The sequence below is a fragment of the Narcine bancroftii genome, unplaced genomic scaffold (genome assembly GCF_036971445.1).
Source record: "Narcine bancroftii isolate sNarBan1 unplaced genomic scaffold, sNarBan1.hap1 Scaffold_183, whole genome shotgun sequence".
NCBI classification, from domain to species: Eukaryota; Metazoa; Chordata; class Chondrichthyes; order Torpediniformes; family Narcinidae; genus Narcine; species Narcine bancroftii.
The window spans coordinates 119,578-132,039 of NW_027211918.1; the positions used below are offsets into that span (position 1 = coordinate 119,578).

The window sequence follows — 12,462 nt, forward strand, 5'->3', positions numbered from 1 at the left end:
CACAGCAGCACTAACTGCTGCAGCGCTCTGCGCCTACTCTGTGAATTCTATCTGCCCTTTGAACCTCCAACTGGGAATATCCCCATCATGTGAAACACCCTGGTGACAATATCCCTGCTTTGTGAAATTCCACCTGCATGGAAAAACACCAATTCCTCCAATTGACTGCCTCTCTCCTCCCTCCCTCCCCACTGTGGACTGGGCAGAAGTTGATTTTCACAACTTGGCTCCACTTTATACAAACAGAGTGTCTGATTCATTGGCTGAGAGGAGCTGAAACACAAAAACAGGAAACAGAATTTGAGGCCGTATTTGTGAGCAAGGATGTCTTTAAAATACACCGGAAGATTAGCCGTTCTTATGCACAGAGGGAGAGGAGATGGCAGGTCAATGTTCAGAGCTGATACTTGTGGAGAGGAGCTGAGGCCAGTAGCCTGGTAAGGTCCTTTTTTGTTCCACTTCCTGGGTTTGTCGATGGCTAAATTATGAGGGTGGGAGGGAGTCTGGTTGCTCAGTGACAGATGTTGTTTGTTGGCTGCTGACACCACGCTGCTGTGAAAGATGGAAGGAAGTTGACAAAGTGTCATAGGCGCACAAGGTGGTGGGGGAAGAGAGAGAGGGAGGACATTGGGGAGAAATTTCCCAGGAAAAAAACAGAGGAAACGTACAAAAAGGAGTGATTTGAAGTGGAAGGCAGAGGGGAGCTGAGTGCATGGAGCAGGAGAGAGAAAGAGGGAGCACGAGGAAGTGGAGGGAATGACGGCATAGAATGGCAGATACACCAACATGATTTTTAATTTACTGGATGTCATAAAGAAACGGCATGATTTGGGCACAAGTTCCAGTCAAACAGCAGCTGGGAGGTCAAAGTTCATTCCATTAAAAGTGTGGAATGAAGGGCCTGTGTCAGTGGTTTTGACATTTTAAAAGAAATTGGATTTTAAATCTGACACTGACAGGCTTCAGTGACGATTATCTGCTGACTTTACCTGGCCTGATCTGTACATGACTCCAGATACACAGTGCAGTAGCTGATCGTTTGCTGTGAACTGGCACAGTGAGCCACCCAGTTCAAGAGCCATTAGGGATGGAAACAAATACTGGACCTCTCCACATCTTATGAATGAAGAAATAAATGTCACGCATTTTTATACTGTGATATGACTGATCCACCTCGATGTTTTCTTCTATGTTGGGGCGGAATGGTCGGCGGAGTGATTAGCTCAACTCTATTGTGGCACCAGTGGCCTGGTGTGACTCCGGCACTGTCCGTCAGGAGTTTGTATGTTCACCCCACATCTTTGTGGGGTTCCTCCGGGTCCTCTGGTTTACTCCCACCCTTCAAAACATGTGGATGTTTAGCAATAACATAAGGGGTACCGGAAGTGCCTGTTTCCGTGCTGTCCTTATGTTTAAATTTAATAGATCTATCCCATTGGATTGGGATTGATTCCTGATCTAAATTGCAATGTAATTAATTCATTGTTATGTAATTTAATGACTGTTTCATTGTTTCCATGGAAACAGGATGGACAAATTGTTTTCATCTGTATAACTGGCTGTGGATGGTTTACCCATGGGGCAGGTCATCTCCACCAAGTCCTGTTCCAAGGTCAGATTCACCCTTTGTTTGTTCCTGTGATTTATTCCCCCAGGATCTGAGTTCAGGCCATAATCCACACCCACCTGCTCTGCACTTTGGGTTTTGGGGACTGGGATTCTCTCCCAATAGGTTATTTTTGGTGCAGTCTCTCAAATCTTATCCAGGTATAAATTATGAACCATGGGCATTTGTCTGGGGTCACATTGTGAATTTGATCCTCTTCATTTTCTAAAATAACTGATATTCTTGTATGAATTGTTTCTCATACATGGGAATCAGACCATTCTCCAAGATAAAACATATGTCCCTCATGACGTTGGATGAGGAGATTAATTATATTCACATCATTAAAATCATGTTGCCTTGCCCTGTGCTAACTGATCTCTATCTGTAACGTTGCTCTTATACTGTGTTTTACTTGCTGTACAATCTACGAAATGACCAGCTGGACTGTTTGCAAAAAAAGCTTTCTCAGTGCACTTCAGGGCATGTGCCAATAAAGTAACTTGTGTCTTCATAATTAACTGTGCCATCTGGCCCTAGGCCGGGGTCTGCTGTTTCCTGTTATCTGCAATTTCAGAGGTGACCCCATGACTAGGTGTATTCTTCCCGTATCTCATCCTGGTGCATTCATTTCCAAAATGCCTGCCCCTTGGACTTAGTTCACTTGCATCAGATGCTGGTGTTTATTACCCACATATGTGTGATGTCCTGCTCTATTCTTGGTTGCTATTAATCCTGACGCTGTCCATGCATTGTCGTGCTCTCCTCAGCGTCCTTCTTGGGATGCAATGCCCCGATGTTTCCACTGTGGGAAATCCCTTATGAATGTGAGCAGTGAGAATGTGACGACATTCAAACATTACAAGCTGCAAATCTCTGTGATATTTGTTCTGGGGGGTGTCCACTTGCTAGCTGGAAATGGTGGTAGGTGAACTAACTCCCAGATGTGGTGAGGGAATTAAGATGGGACAGGTATTTTTTTTTCACTTTAATCATCCATTTTTTAATATATCTGATTTTAAATCAAAACATACACTCCAGCAAAAAACTGAAAAATAAGCCACAGGCAATGATTTCAACAACAACTTATTTACAAAAGTCGACATACCAAGACCCCAAGCACTGACCCACCCTCCACCACGTTGCTTCAAACTCCTCTCCTGTCCCCAGATCACTTTCCTGCTCCACAATATCAATACACCCTCTCCCTCTGCCCTCTTCATTGTCACTGGCCCCACTTGCATTCCCAAAAATTAAACCTGCCTGCCTCTCCCCACCCATCCACTGTCACACACCCTGACATTTTCCCACTGCTATGACCCCTCCTGTCCCTCCCTCCCTCTCCCAACCCAATTCTTTTCCAGGATCCACAGTGCATAGAAAGGTTTATTTCCTGAAATGAGCGTTGCAGTGCAGTAGCCTAGGATTGCTGAGGGAATGAGAGGGAGAATCCATTTCGGAACATCAGCAGCTTCACCGGGATTTCCTGACGGAAGGTGGTGCGTGTATTCGTTGGTCATTGCTGTACCTGGAATGTGGACAGAAAAGTGAGATATTGTGTTTTGTAAGAGGCAGCACAGACCATGACCTGGAAGGATGGGTAAAATAAATAAAGGGGACTGTCCTTATTCGAGGAGACGGACCCTCCGAGATGGGTGGTTCCCCCCTTTTCTAGGACCCTCCTGGTTAAGGGGTCTGTCACACTTGCAGATAATGGATCCCATGGGAAAATGGTCTATTTTTCTTCTAGGAGATGGTTCCTCGCGGACAGGTGGTCTCTCAACATTCTCTGAGGAGGTCCCTAAAGGAGCAGCAGTCTGAAGCCCAGTTGGGGTCTGAAGTGAGATCTGCCCTCGGGCTCAGGTTTTCGGAGCAGAGATCTTCCTTGTTCACATGAACACAACTCTTGTTTGATTTCAATGCTGGAGCCCAGGATCATTGTCCCAAACACTCAGCAACGTTCTGTCACATTTGCTATGTCAAAGCCCAGTAATGTCCCAGGGTTGTGCAGGCCCCCCGACTGCATCCGCTGTTGATTGTGCTATAGTTGGGATTCGAAAATCCGAGAACACAATGTAGTGAGAAATGGAAGCTGGGCTTCATGGGTTATCTCTGATATTGGTGATTTGGTTACCTTGACCACAGTGACAAAGGTGCTGTAGAGGAAACTGATAATGAACAGAATGGCGAAGGCAGCAACTGTAAGCACGTTGTCATCTCCATCCAACTCTCCTGGTTCTTCCTTTCCTTCCTCTCCTATCAATTCAGTGCAGGCTTCTGCAGTGATCAAGAAAGCAGGAAAGTTAGTTTCCCACATATGTTTCATGAAGACCAACAACGTCTCAATAAAATGAAGACAGCAAGAGGACATGAGCCATTTCATGAGGTTGTGGATGATCTGGAACCAATTGTGTTATCTGACTTTACCATTAAAACCTTGGGTCAGCAAAAATTCCAGAATCTCAGTGTGAAAATAACCTTTGGATCTAGCATCGATTGCGTCCTTGTAAAACGGTGTGAACATGTCTGTAAAACTCTTCCCTCCAAAATGTCTGAGGGACAAATGTGAGACCTGAATTGCATTAAAGTGAGAAAAAAGTTGCAGGACTGACATTCACTTTTTTTGGAGGATGGAGTTCTCTGTTCAGACAAAGTTCTGAACCTCAGAGCGATGAAAAAACATGAGCAAGTTCAAGGTGGAACTTTGGCCCAGTCACTGTTCCCACTCATTGCTGAATGAAGCACAATATCTTCTCCAAAAGCAGGGCAGGCATTCTCCACATGAAGAAGCAGCTATTTCAAAGGAAAAGGAGTTTGTTCTCTGTTATTTCAACCTACAATTCATTGGTATATTCCAGGGGTCCCTGGAGGTACTTTCTGGAAGCAGGTTTGCATTCATGACAAGTGCAGCTTCTGAAGTACCATGGAAGCTTATGGAATTCTGAAGACACAGCCTGTTGAATGACTTGAATTACAAAATTACCTGGGAGGGTAACAGAGCCAGGACAGTAACTGTGGTTTTGGAAACTGCGCTTACTCGGTCTATAACTGATAACACCGAGTGGCTCTTTGAATCACTTCCCATCCAGCAGCCGATGACGAGCCGGCTCCTAGAAAGGCAGGACGCTGCTGAACAAAATTTTGATTTGCCAGTATTGTTGAATGACAGAATCCCAGTGGACACTCATTATGATTACTCCATTAACTTTGTTTTTACCATATGGTTTTCAGCGAATTCCGGAACCATAAATGGAACGAGAGAGTGGCGACCTTTTGCTATGCCTGGATAGCATGCAAAACAGTTTTTAAACTGCATCTTGGTGCACAGAACAATAAAAAATACACGAAATCAATGAAACAAAAAAATATAATATCTTCTAATTATCTCTGTCATTTTCCTTTAACATCCTGAAAACATTGAATGTGTCTTCCTTCAGCTTTCCAGATTTCAGAGAATACACCATCATTTAACTATCTCACCTTGTAATTTACCCGTGAGGGTCCAGGTCTGTCCAGCTGGAATTTCCTGTCCTGGTTGTGGTATCCAAACTGCTCAGGACTGTACACGTGTTCTAACCTACAGCATAACTCCTCCCCCTTGCTGTCCTGTCCTCCTGATATAAAGAAATTGAGCCTGTTCACTATTCAACAAGATTATGGGTGATCTGGACCTGGAATTAGTTCCAAATACCTGCCTGTTCCCCATAACCCCCTTGATTCCCCCACAATGCAAAACTCTGTCTTGAATATATCTAATGAGCAGGTCTCTACAACTTCCTTGGGCAGAGAATTCCACCGATTTTCTGTGCTCTCGGAAAAGCAGATCCTGATTATCAATTACAACCTTGGATGGCATTGAGTTTGATTTTTTCTTTCCTTTTTTTCTCTTTCTTTACTTTTTATGCAACTCTTTGTACAAATACATATTGGACTGGGAGTTAAGAGTAAGTATTATTGTCATAATATATGCTTTAACCTCAAATGTGAAATAGTCTCAAGCAATGGATTTGTTATATATTTGTTTTTTCTGACAAAACAATAAAAATAAATTTAAAAAGACAATATATCTTATGAGTTGATCTTCACAACTTCCTTGGGCAGGGAATTCCACTCTCGAAACTCTCTGAAAAGCAGATCCTCATCATCTCTCTCCTAAATATATTCCCCCAAGTCTTCATGAGATGTTTCTTGTTCCTGCCAGAGCAGGAACTTATCTATCTCTGTTATCTATCTCTTTTAGAATTTTGCACATTTCTATAAGATCCCCTCTCATTTTTCTTAATACCAGTGAATACAATCCTCTCTGTAAAAGGGAGTTAATCCTCAGTGGCTGGCACGACGTAACAAACACAGATAGATGTTTCATACCTTTGTTGTGAACATCTTGAATATTGTGTGTAACTGTGGTTGGTTAAGTATTAAATGTGGAGGGGGTAAGGTGGTGATGGGGGGGGGAGAGTGTGAAAGGGATCGAGAAAGCTTGAACTCCTCAGAAATTCTTGTATTGAATTGATAATTTTTAACTGTAATCAATGTTGATATTGTCAACATTAACATCGATAAGATGGATAATTGTTTAAGTCTAGAAAATTATAAATAGAATATTAAAGAAAAGAGTTAATCAGCACTTCTATCTTTAAACCATTCTCCCGAATCTTGAGGTTAGGGCCCCCCCCAATCAGTGGAAATAAATTTCCTGCCACATCTGATCTATCCCTTTCATAATTTTACCTTTCTGTATGATCCCCTCTGTTAGGTCTGCTTTGTTCATGAATGAGTGAGTCAAACACCAGACTGAGTCAAAATCAAGGTTCTTTGTTCTTTATTGGCGGATTGTAACACTTGCAACTAACAGTGTTAGTTGGAGAAGGCGCATTCTGCCATTATCAGCAAGTGGTGTTTTTTATATACCTTAGAATACGTACTTAGTAAATTATCATACCATGACATTGTCCAATGAATAAACTGTTGCTATCCTTCTCTGCTAGTTTCCTGCACATCAATTTGTCATCCCCACTCTTATCTTGAGAGTACAAGGTCACAACTGCATCTTGTTACGGCCCAGCACTGGGTGACTCCTTCTACATTCCCAGCTCATGATGTTTTTACCTAACACCTCTCATTCTTCTTAATTCCAGTGACTATATTCCCAGCTACTCAATCTCCCCTTACAGGATGAACCTTTCTTTGCTGGAATCAACCTGATGAACCACTGCTTCCAATCCAGTATATCCTTCCTTCTCACATATGGAGACTCAAACTCCAGGTGCAGCTTCACCTGAACCCTGTTCAGCTCCAGCAGATCCTACCTCTCTTCAATTCAATCCCTCCGGAAGTGAAGGCCCACATCCCATTTCCCTTCTTCATTACCTCTTGTATCTGCAAATTAACCTTTGTGATTCATTCACAATCATTGCCAACTCCCTCTGGATCAGAAAATACGGTAAATATTCACCATTAAAAAAAATAACCTGATCTATTATTTTCTTCCACCGTGAATGATCTCAGATTTTACAACTTGACAGACCCTTCTCCACTCATTAGTCTGTCTTTCTCTTCAGACTCTGCATTCTTTCCACAATTTTTGTCCTGTATATATGGACGACATGGTTAGCATAGCAATCAGCACAATGCCTTTACAGCGCCAGCGATTGTGACCGGAGTTAAAATCCCGGGCTGTCTGTATGGAGTTTTCATATTCTCCTCATGTCTGCGTGGATTTTTCCTGGGGGATCCAGTTTCTTCCCACTGTTTGAAACCAGAGATGAGGGTTCATTTGGTGTAAATTGTGTGCCAAGGGCTTGTGGCCGAAATGGCCTGTTTCTGCAATGTTTTATTCTTACAACAAGCTGGGGAACTTTTACATCACGAGTGCCCTCACCACATCTAAAAGTAAAGTTGTTCACCCCTTCCGTCATGTACCTGAGTCTGTTCAGAAGGCTCTAACATGTTACTCTGTTTTAGCTTCCACCACTATCCCTGTTCCAAGCACCAACCACCGTCTGAGTGAAAGATCTTGCTAAAACTTGCTCTTGTTCAGGTTAAACACGTTCTCTTGTGTGTTACATGTTTAGCTTTGGGAAAAGACAATGACAGTCTACATTCTCAATGCCATTCATGATTCTATTTGCATGCAGTTCTCCAAGTGACTCCAACCTGACTTATATAGCAGCCACATGTCTTGCTCACTTTGGTACTGAATGCCCCACCAGAAGAAGACAAGCAGACCACACCCCTTCTTCAGCACCTTCGGTACTTTTCAAGGAGCTGTGGATCCCAGATCTCTTTGCACATCCATGCTTTGAAGAGTCCTGCCATGAACTGTATATGTCACCTTTACTTCTGACTTTCCAAAGTTCAAAAACTCACATTTGTCTGGATCAAACTCCATCTGCCATTTCTCTGCCCATATCTGTAACTGATTTACATCTGTTATATTCTTTGTCCACAACTCCACAGAATCATCTCCAAATGTACTGACCCACACACGTACATTTTGATCCAGGTCATTTATGTATACCACAAACAAAAGGATTCCCAAGACCTTTCCCTCTGGAACACCATGGGTGACGGGCTTCCACAACCACCTTCACTTTTCAAGGGGCCAGACACTTCTGAATCCATACTATCATTCACTGTCGATTTAATGCATCCTATCTTTCTGGATCAGTCTATTGTGAGGGACCTTCTCAAATGCCTCATTGAAATTCATGAGGACGAGATCCAGTGCCCCACCCTCATCGACCATCTCTGTTACTTCTTCAAAAAATATCATTCACATAATTAAGACATGATCTACACCACGTAAAGCCAAGTTGATCTGACCATGATGCTCAAAATGTGCACATATACACTATCCTCAAGTCTCGTTTGGTGAGGTTCCCACCACAGATTGGATGTTACTGGAGTATAATTTCCTGGAATACTCTTATTTCCCATCTTGGCCACTCTCTACAGAAATAATCACCAGTCCAGAAATAACATCTCATCTCCAAATGGACCATAACATTGCTTGTGTTTGTCCTTTTACAAAGAACATGAAACTCTGTGAATTGGATCAGGACTGGTCTCTCAGCTGCAGTCACTTGAGAACAAATAGTGAATTAGGGCTTCTGCAGAATGTTACATTCACAATGCTGCTCAAATTGTGAACCATGTGATCAGATGCTGTTCTCCATACAAGGAAGAGTGACATTCTGGAGATACCCTCTCTTTCCTCAATGGAATTAATTGGTGGTGCAATCATGACCTGGATTTCCTGGACTCTAATACTAAAGGACAGCATGCCTGTGGATGGATGTACATCACGCCAATGCAAACCGACTCCAACTGAGTTTCATTGAAGCGTTGAAACTTCGTGATGGACCTCTTCTCCAGTGTTGACAAAAACCTGAACAAATACAAGTACTCAGCCTGACTCCACCCATCTGCAGTGAGTCAGCCAAATAAACCTTTGACCCTGTTCCTCTTCGGCCCAAGTCTTCACGTCCCAGGTTACCCTGAACTGCTCAAAATCACTGAGGGGCAGCTCACACAAAGTGGCCATCATCCTCTTCCTTCAGTTGTGCTGACAGACAGACTTGCCCAAAGTTCCTGAGAAACTAGTGTCCAAACCTTGATCTTGCCACCATTATGTCATCTTTCTTTCATCGGGTGAGACTGTTGCTTATCGGACCAGCATTTATTGTTCTGCTCCAGTGACTGACTTGCCAGGCCTATCAGAGACACTGATGAATTTGGTGAGTGACTGAAGGTGAAAGAGTGCAAAAGGCATGTGAACTTTACAAAAGGTCATCAGTGAACCTGTTAATCTTCTGTTCCTTTCCCAGTTTCACCCTCACTTCGACTGCCCACAGCAACTCATATCCTGCTATTGCTTTCTAGTTTAAAATCCTGCACTGTCCCTTCAAGTTGTGCGTCGAAGCCATTCTCCAGAGGCTGTTGAGTATAACCAAGCGTTGCCCTCCTCTGTGTTGGGCTATTGAGGTGTTCGACAAGATGTGGTGGAGGCAGATACAATTGGGTCTTTTAAGAGACTTTTGGAAAGGTACATGGAGCTTTGAAAAAAGTCCTATGGGTAAGGCTGGTCATTTCTCAGGTAGGGACATTATTGGCACAATTTAGTGGGCCGAAGGGCCTGTGTTTTAATGTAGGTTTTGTATGTTTTTCTGTGAAATTGTATCAATGAATATATTTGCTTCTGTTCTATGCATTCAGGTTATCAGCTCCCTCACATAAGCACAACAATGCCACAACTATCTTTCAGTGAACTAACTTGGCCCCAGTTTGTGGCATAGAGAAAGGTGTTTAAGATTAGGGTGAATCCCAGAACCGTACCTTGCATGTTTTTCACCTCCCGGCTGATACTGGTGTTGGAGGGGGGATGAGACACTATACAGCTGAAGACTGAGCCTTTCTTCCACTCATCTGTCCTCACTGTCAGGAAGTGGCTGGCACTGAAAGTGCCCACCTGCTCCAAAGCAGTCCGTGTAGTGGGGGTGTTGGAGGAGATCAGGGAGCTGTCTTTCTCCCAGGTGACATTTATGAGGTCCGGGTAGAATCCAGAGACCACACACTCGAGGGTGGCCGTGATCCTACTCTTGGTATCGTCATGTGTTGGCGGCAGCAGACGGACCTCAGGCCCTTTGATCTCGACTGGAACAGACGAGCAAAGAAAGGAGACGTCAACATTTTTACTCAAGGTCACAGATGTTGTCCATCTAATCACTGATCTTTTGCCCACCTTTGGTACTTTGTGTCTGTGCTGAGACTGGCGAGGACGAAGAAGATCCTTGGGTGGAACAAGTGTACACTGCCCCACTGTACCACTCCTCCACACTGGTCTGAAATTGGCTGATCACTGTGCTTTGTGTCCCTTCCTCTCTCGGTTGTTGGGTCACATTTCCTTTCATTTTCTCCCTTCCGCTCACCTGCCAGTATATTTGGACCTGGCTCAGATCAGCACCCACAACCAGGCACACCAGAGTAGCGCTCTTGTTGATCCAAATCTCTTCAGTGGATGGATTTTGTAAAAAGATGGACAATTCTGCAGGTGAGAAATAGAAAACTTACAAACTGGACTATGTCTGGTGTCAGCGGGCTTCTCCACTTCGGCCCAGACTTGAATGACAGCTGCATCTGCAGTGAACTGAACATTAGAATGAAACCATCTTTTCTGACTGCCTTGACTGAGTAAACGGAATTGAACACCAGGAACTCATATCCTTGGGAACCTGTCGGCTTTTGACAGGGACAGTGAGATAGTTGTAAACTGAATGGCATTTAGTTGCTGCAGGGTCAACAAGTGCATTCACCTGGATGTGAGATGCAGTTTCTGACCAAAGGAAACATTGCACAAATTCATCTTGCCTTGGTGCCTCTGTGGGACTGTGGACCACTTATTGACATTGTGCCTACTGAATCAGCGAGGCCTCTCCTCTCTGTTCAGACTGAACCTGGGATTCTTCTGGTATGAAAACATTGGTGCTGACATTCAGATCTTCCTTGACCATGCCTCTTGCCATCTCAGTATGTTTGACCAAATCAGTACTTGGAATATTACAATTTTCTGTAGCGTGGGAGTGTGGCAACTTTTTGTGACCTGCTTCAAATATCTTTAACAATATTTCTGGCCACCAATTAATTCCTGGACATACCAGATGACAGGTGTGTACGTATGAAGCAGGAGCAAAGGTCGACTATTTGGCCTGTGATACCTGCACCCTCAACCAATAAGATCATGTCGGATCAATTCCACATACCTGCCTGTTCCCCATAACCCCCTTGATTCCCCCACAATGCAAAACTCTGTCTTGAATATATCTAATGAGCAGGTCTCTACAATTTCCTTGGGCAGGGAATTCCACCGATTTTCTCCACTCTCAGAAAAGCAGATCCTCATTATCAATTACAACCTTGGATGTCATTAGGTTCGATTTTTTTTCTTTCCCTTTTTTCTCTTTCTTTATTCTTTATGCAACTCTTTGTACAAATTCATATTGGATTGGGAGTTAAGAGCAAGTATTAAAAAGGGCGCAAGGTGTAGGCCAAGCAACTATAGGCTAGTACATTTGATATCGGTGGTGGAGAAACTAATGGAAGGAATTCTTAGGGATAATATGTATAAATATCTGGATGGGCAAGGATTGATCAGGGACTCTCAATATCGGTTTGTCAGGGGAAAATCGTGTTTGACAAATCTTGTTGAATTTTTTGAAGAGGTGACCAGAAAGGTTGATGAAGGTAGAGCAGTTGATCTGGTGTATTTGGATTGTAGTAAGGCTTTTGATTAAGTTCCACGTGGAAGGTTAGTGAAGAAGGTTCAATCGCTAGGGACTAATATAGAGATAGACAGATGGGTTTAGCGGTGGCTAGAAGATAGGCACCAGAGATTAATGGTGGACAACTGTCTGTCAGGATGGAGGCCAGTGACGAGCGGTGTGCCTCAGGAATCGGTGTTGGGTCCTTTGTTGTTCGTCATTTATATTAATGATTTGGATGACAGGGTGGTAAACTGGGTGAATAAATATGCAGACAATACAGAAATAGGTGGAGTTGTGGATAGTGAGGAGGATTTCCATGGACTACAGAATTATTTGGACTGTTTGGAATGGTGGGCTGAAAGGTGGCAGATGGAGTTTAATGTAGACAAGTTTGAGTTGCTTCATTTTGGGAAAAATAACCAAAATAGGATGACGCATGCAGTGAAGGGGATTGAGGAATGCTGAGGAACAGAGAGATCTTGGAATAACGGTTCAGCGTTCCTTAAAGGTGGATTCCCATGTAGATAGGGTAGTGAAGAAGGCTTTTGGTATGCTGGCCTTTATAAATCATAGCATATGGTAGCATAGCATAGC

At 43.4% G+C, this 12,462-nt stretch overlaps 1 gene segment (V, D, J or C); it reads right to left on the reverse strand.

Annotated features, from left to right (window-relative positions):
* Positions 1–2,586: 2,586 nt before the first annotated feature.
* On the reverse strand, positions 2,587–11,172 carry LOC138750592 (immunoglobulin heavy constant gamma 2-like). The segment is given in 4 exon segments: positions 2,587–3,134; positions 3,741–3,883; positions 9,944–10,261; positions 10,350–11,172. Coding segments are annotated over 4 exon segments (642 nt in total).
* Positions 11,173–12,462: the final 1,290 nt, after the last annotated feature.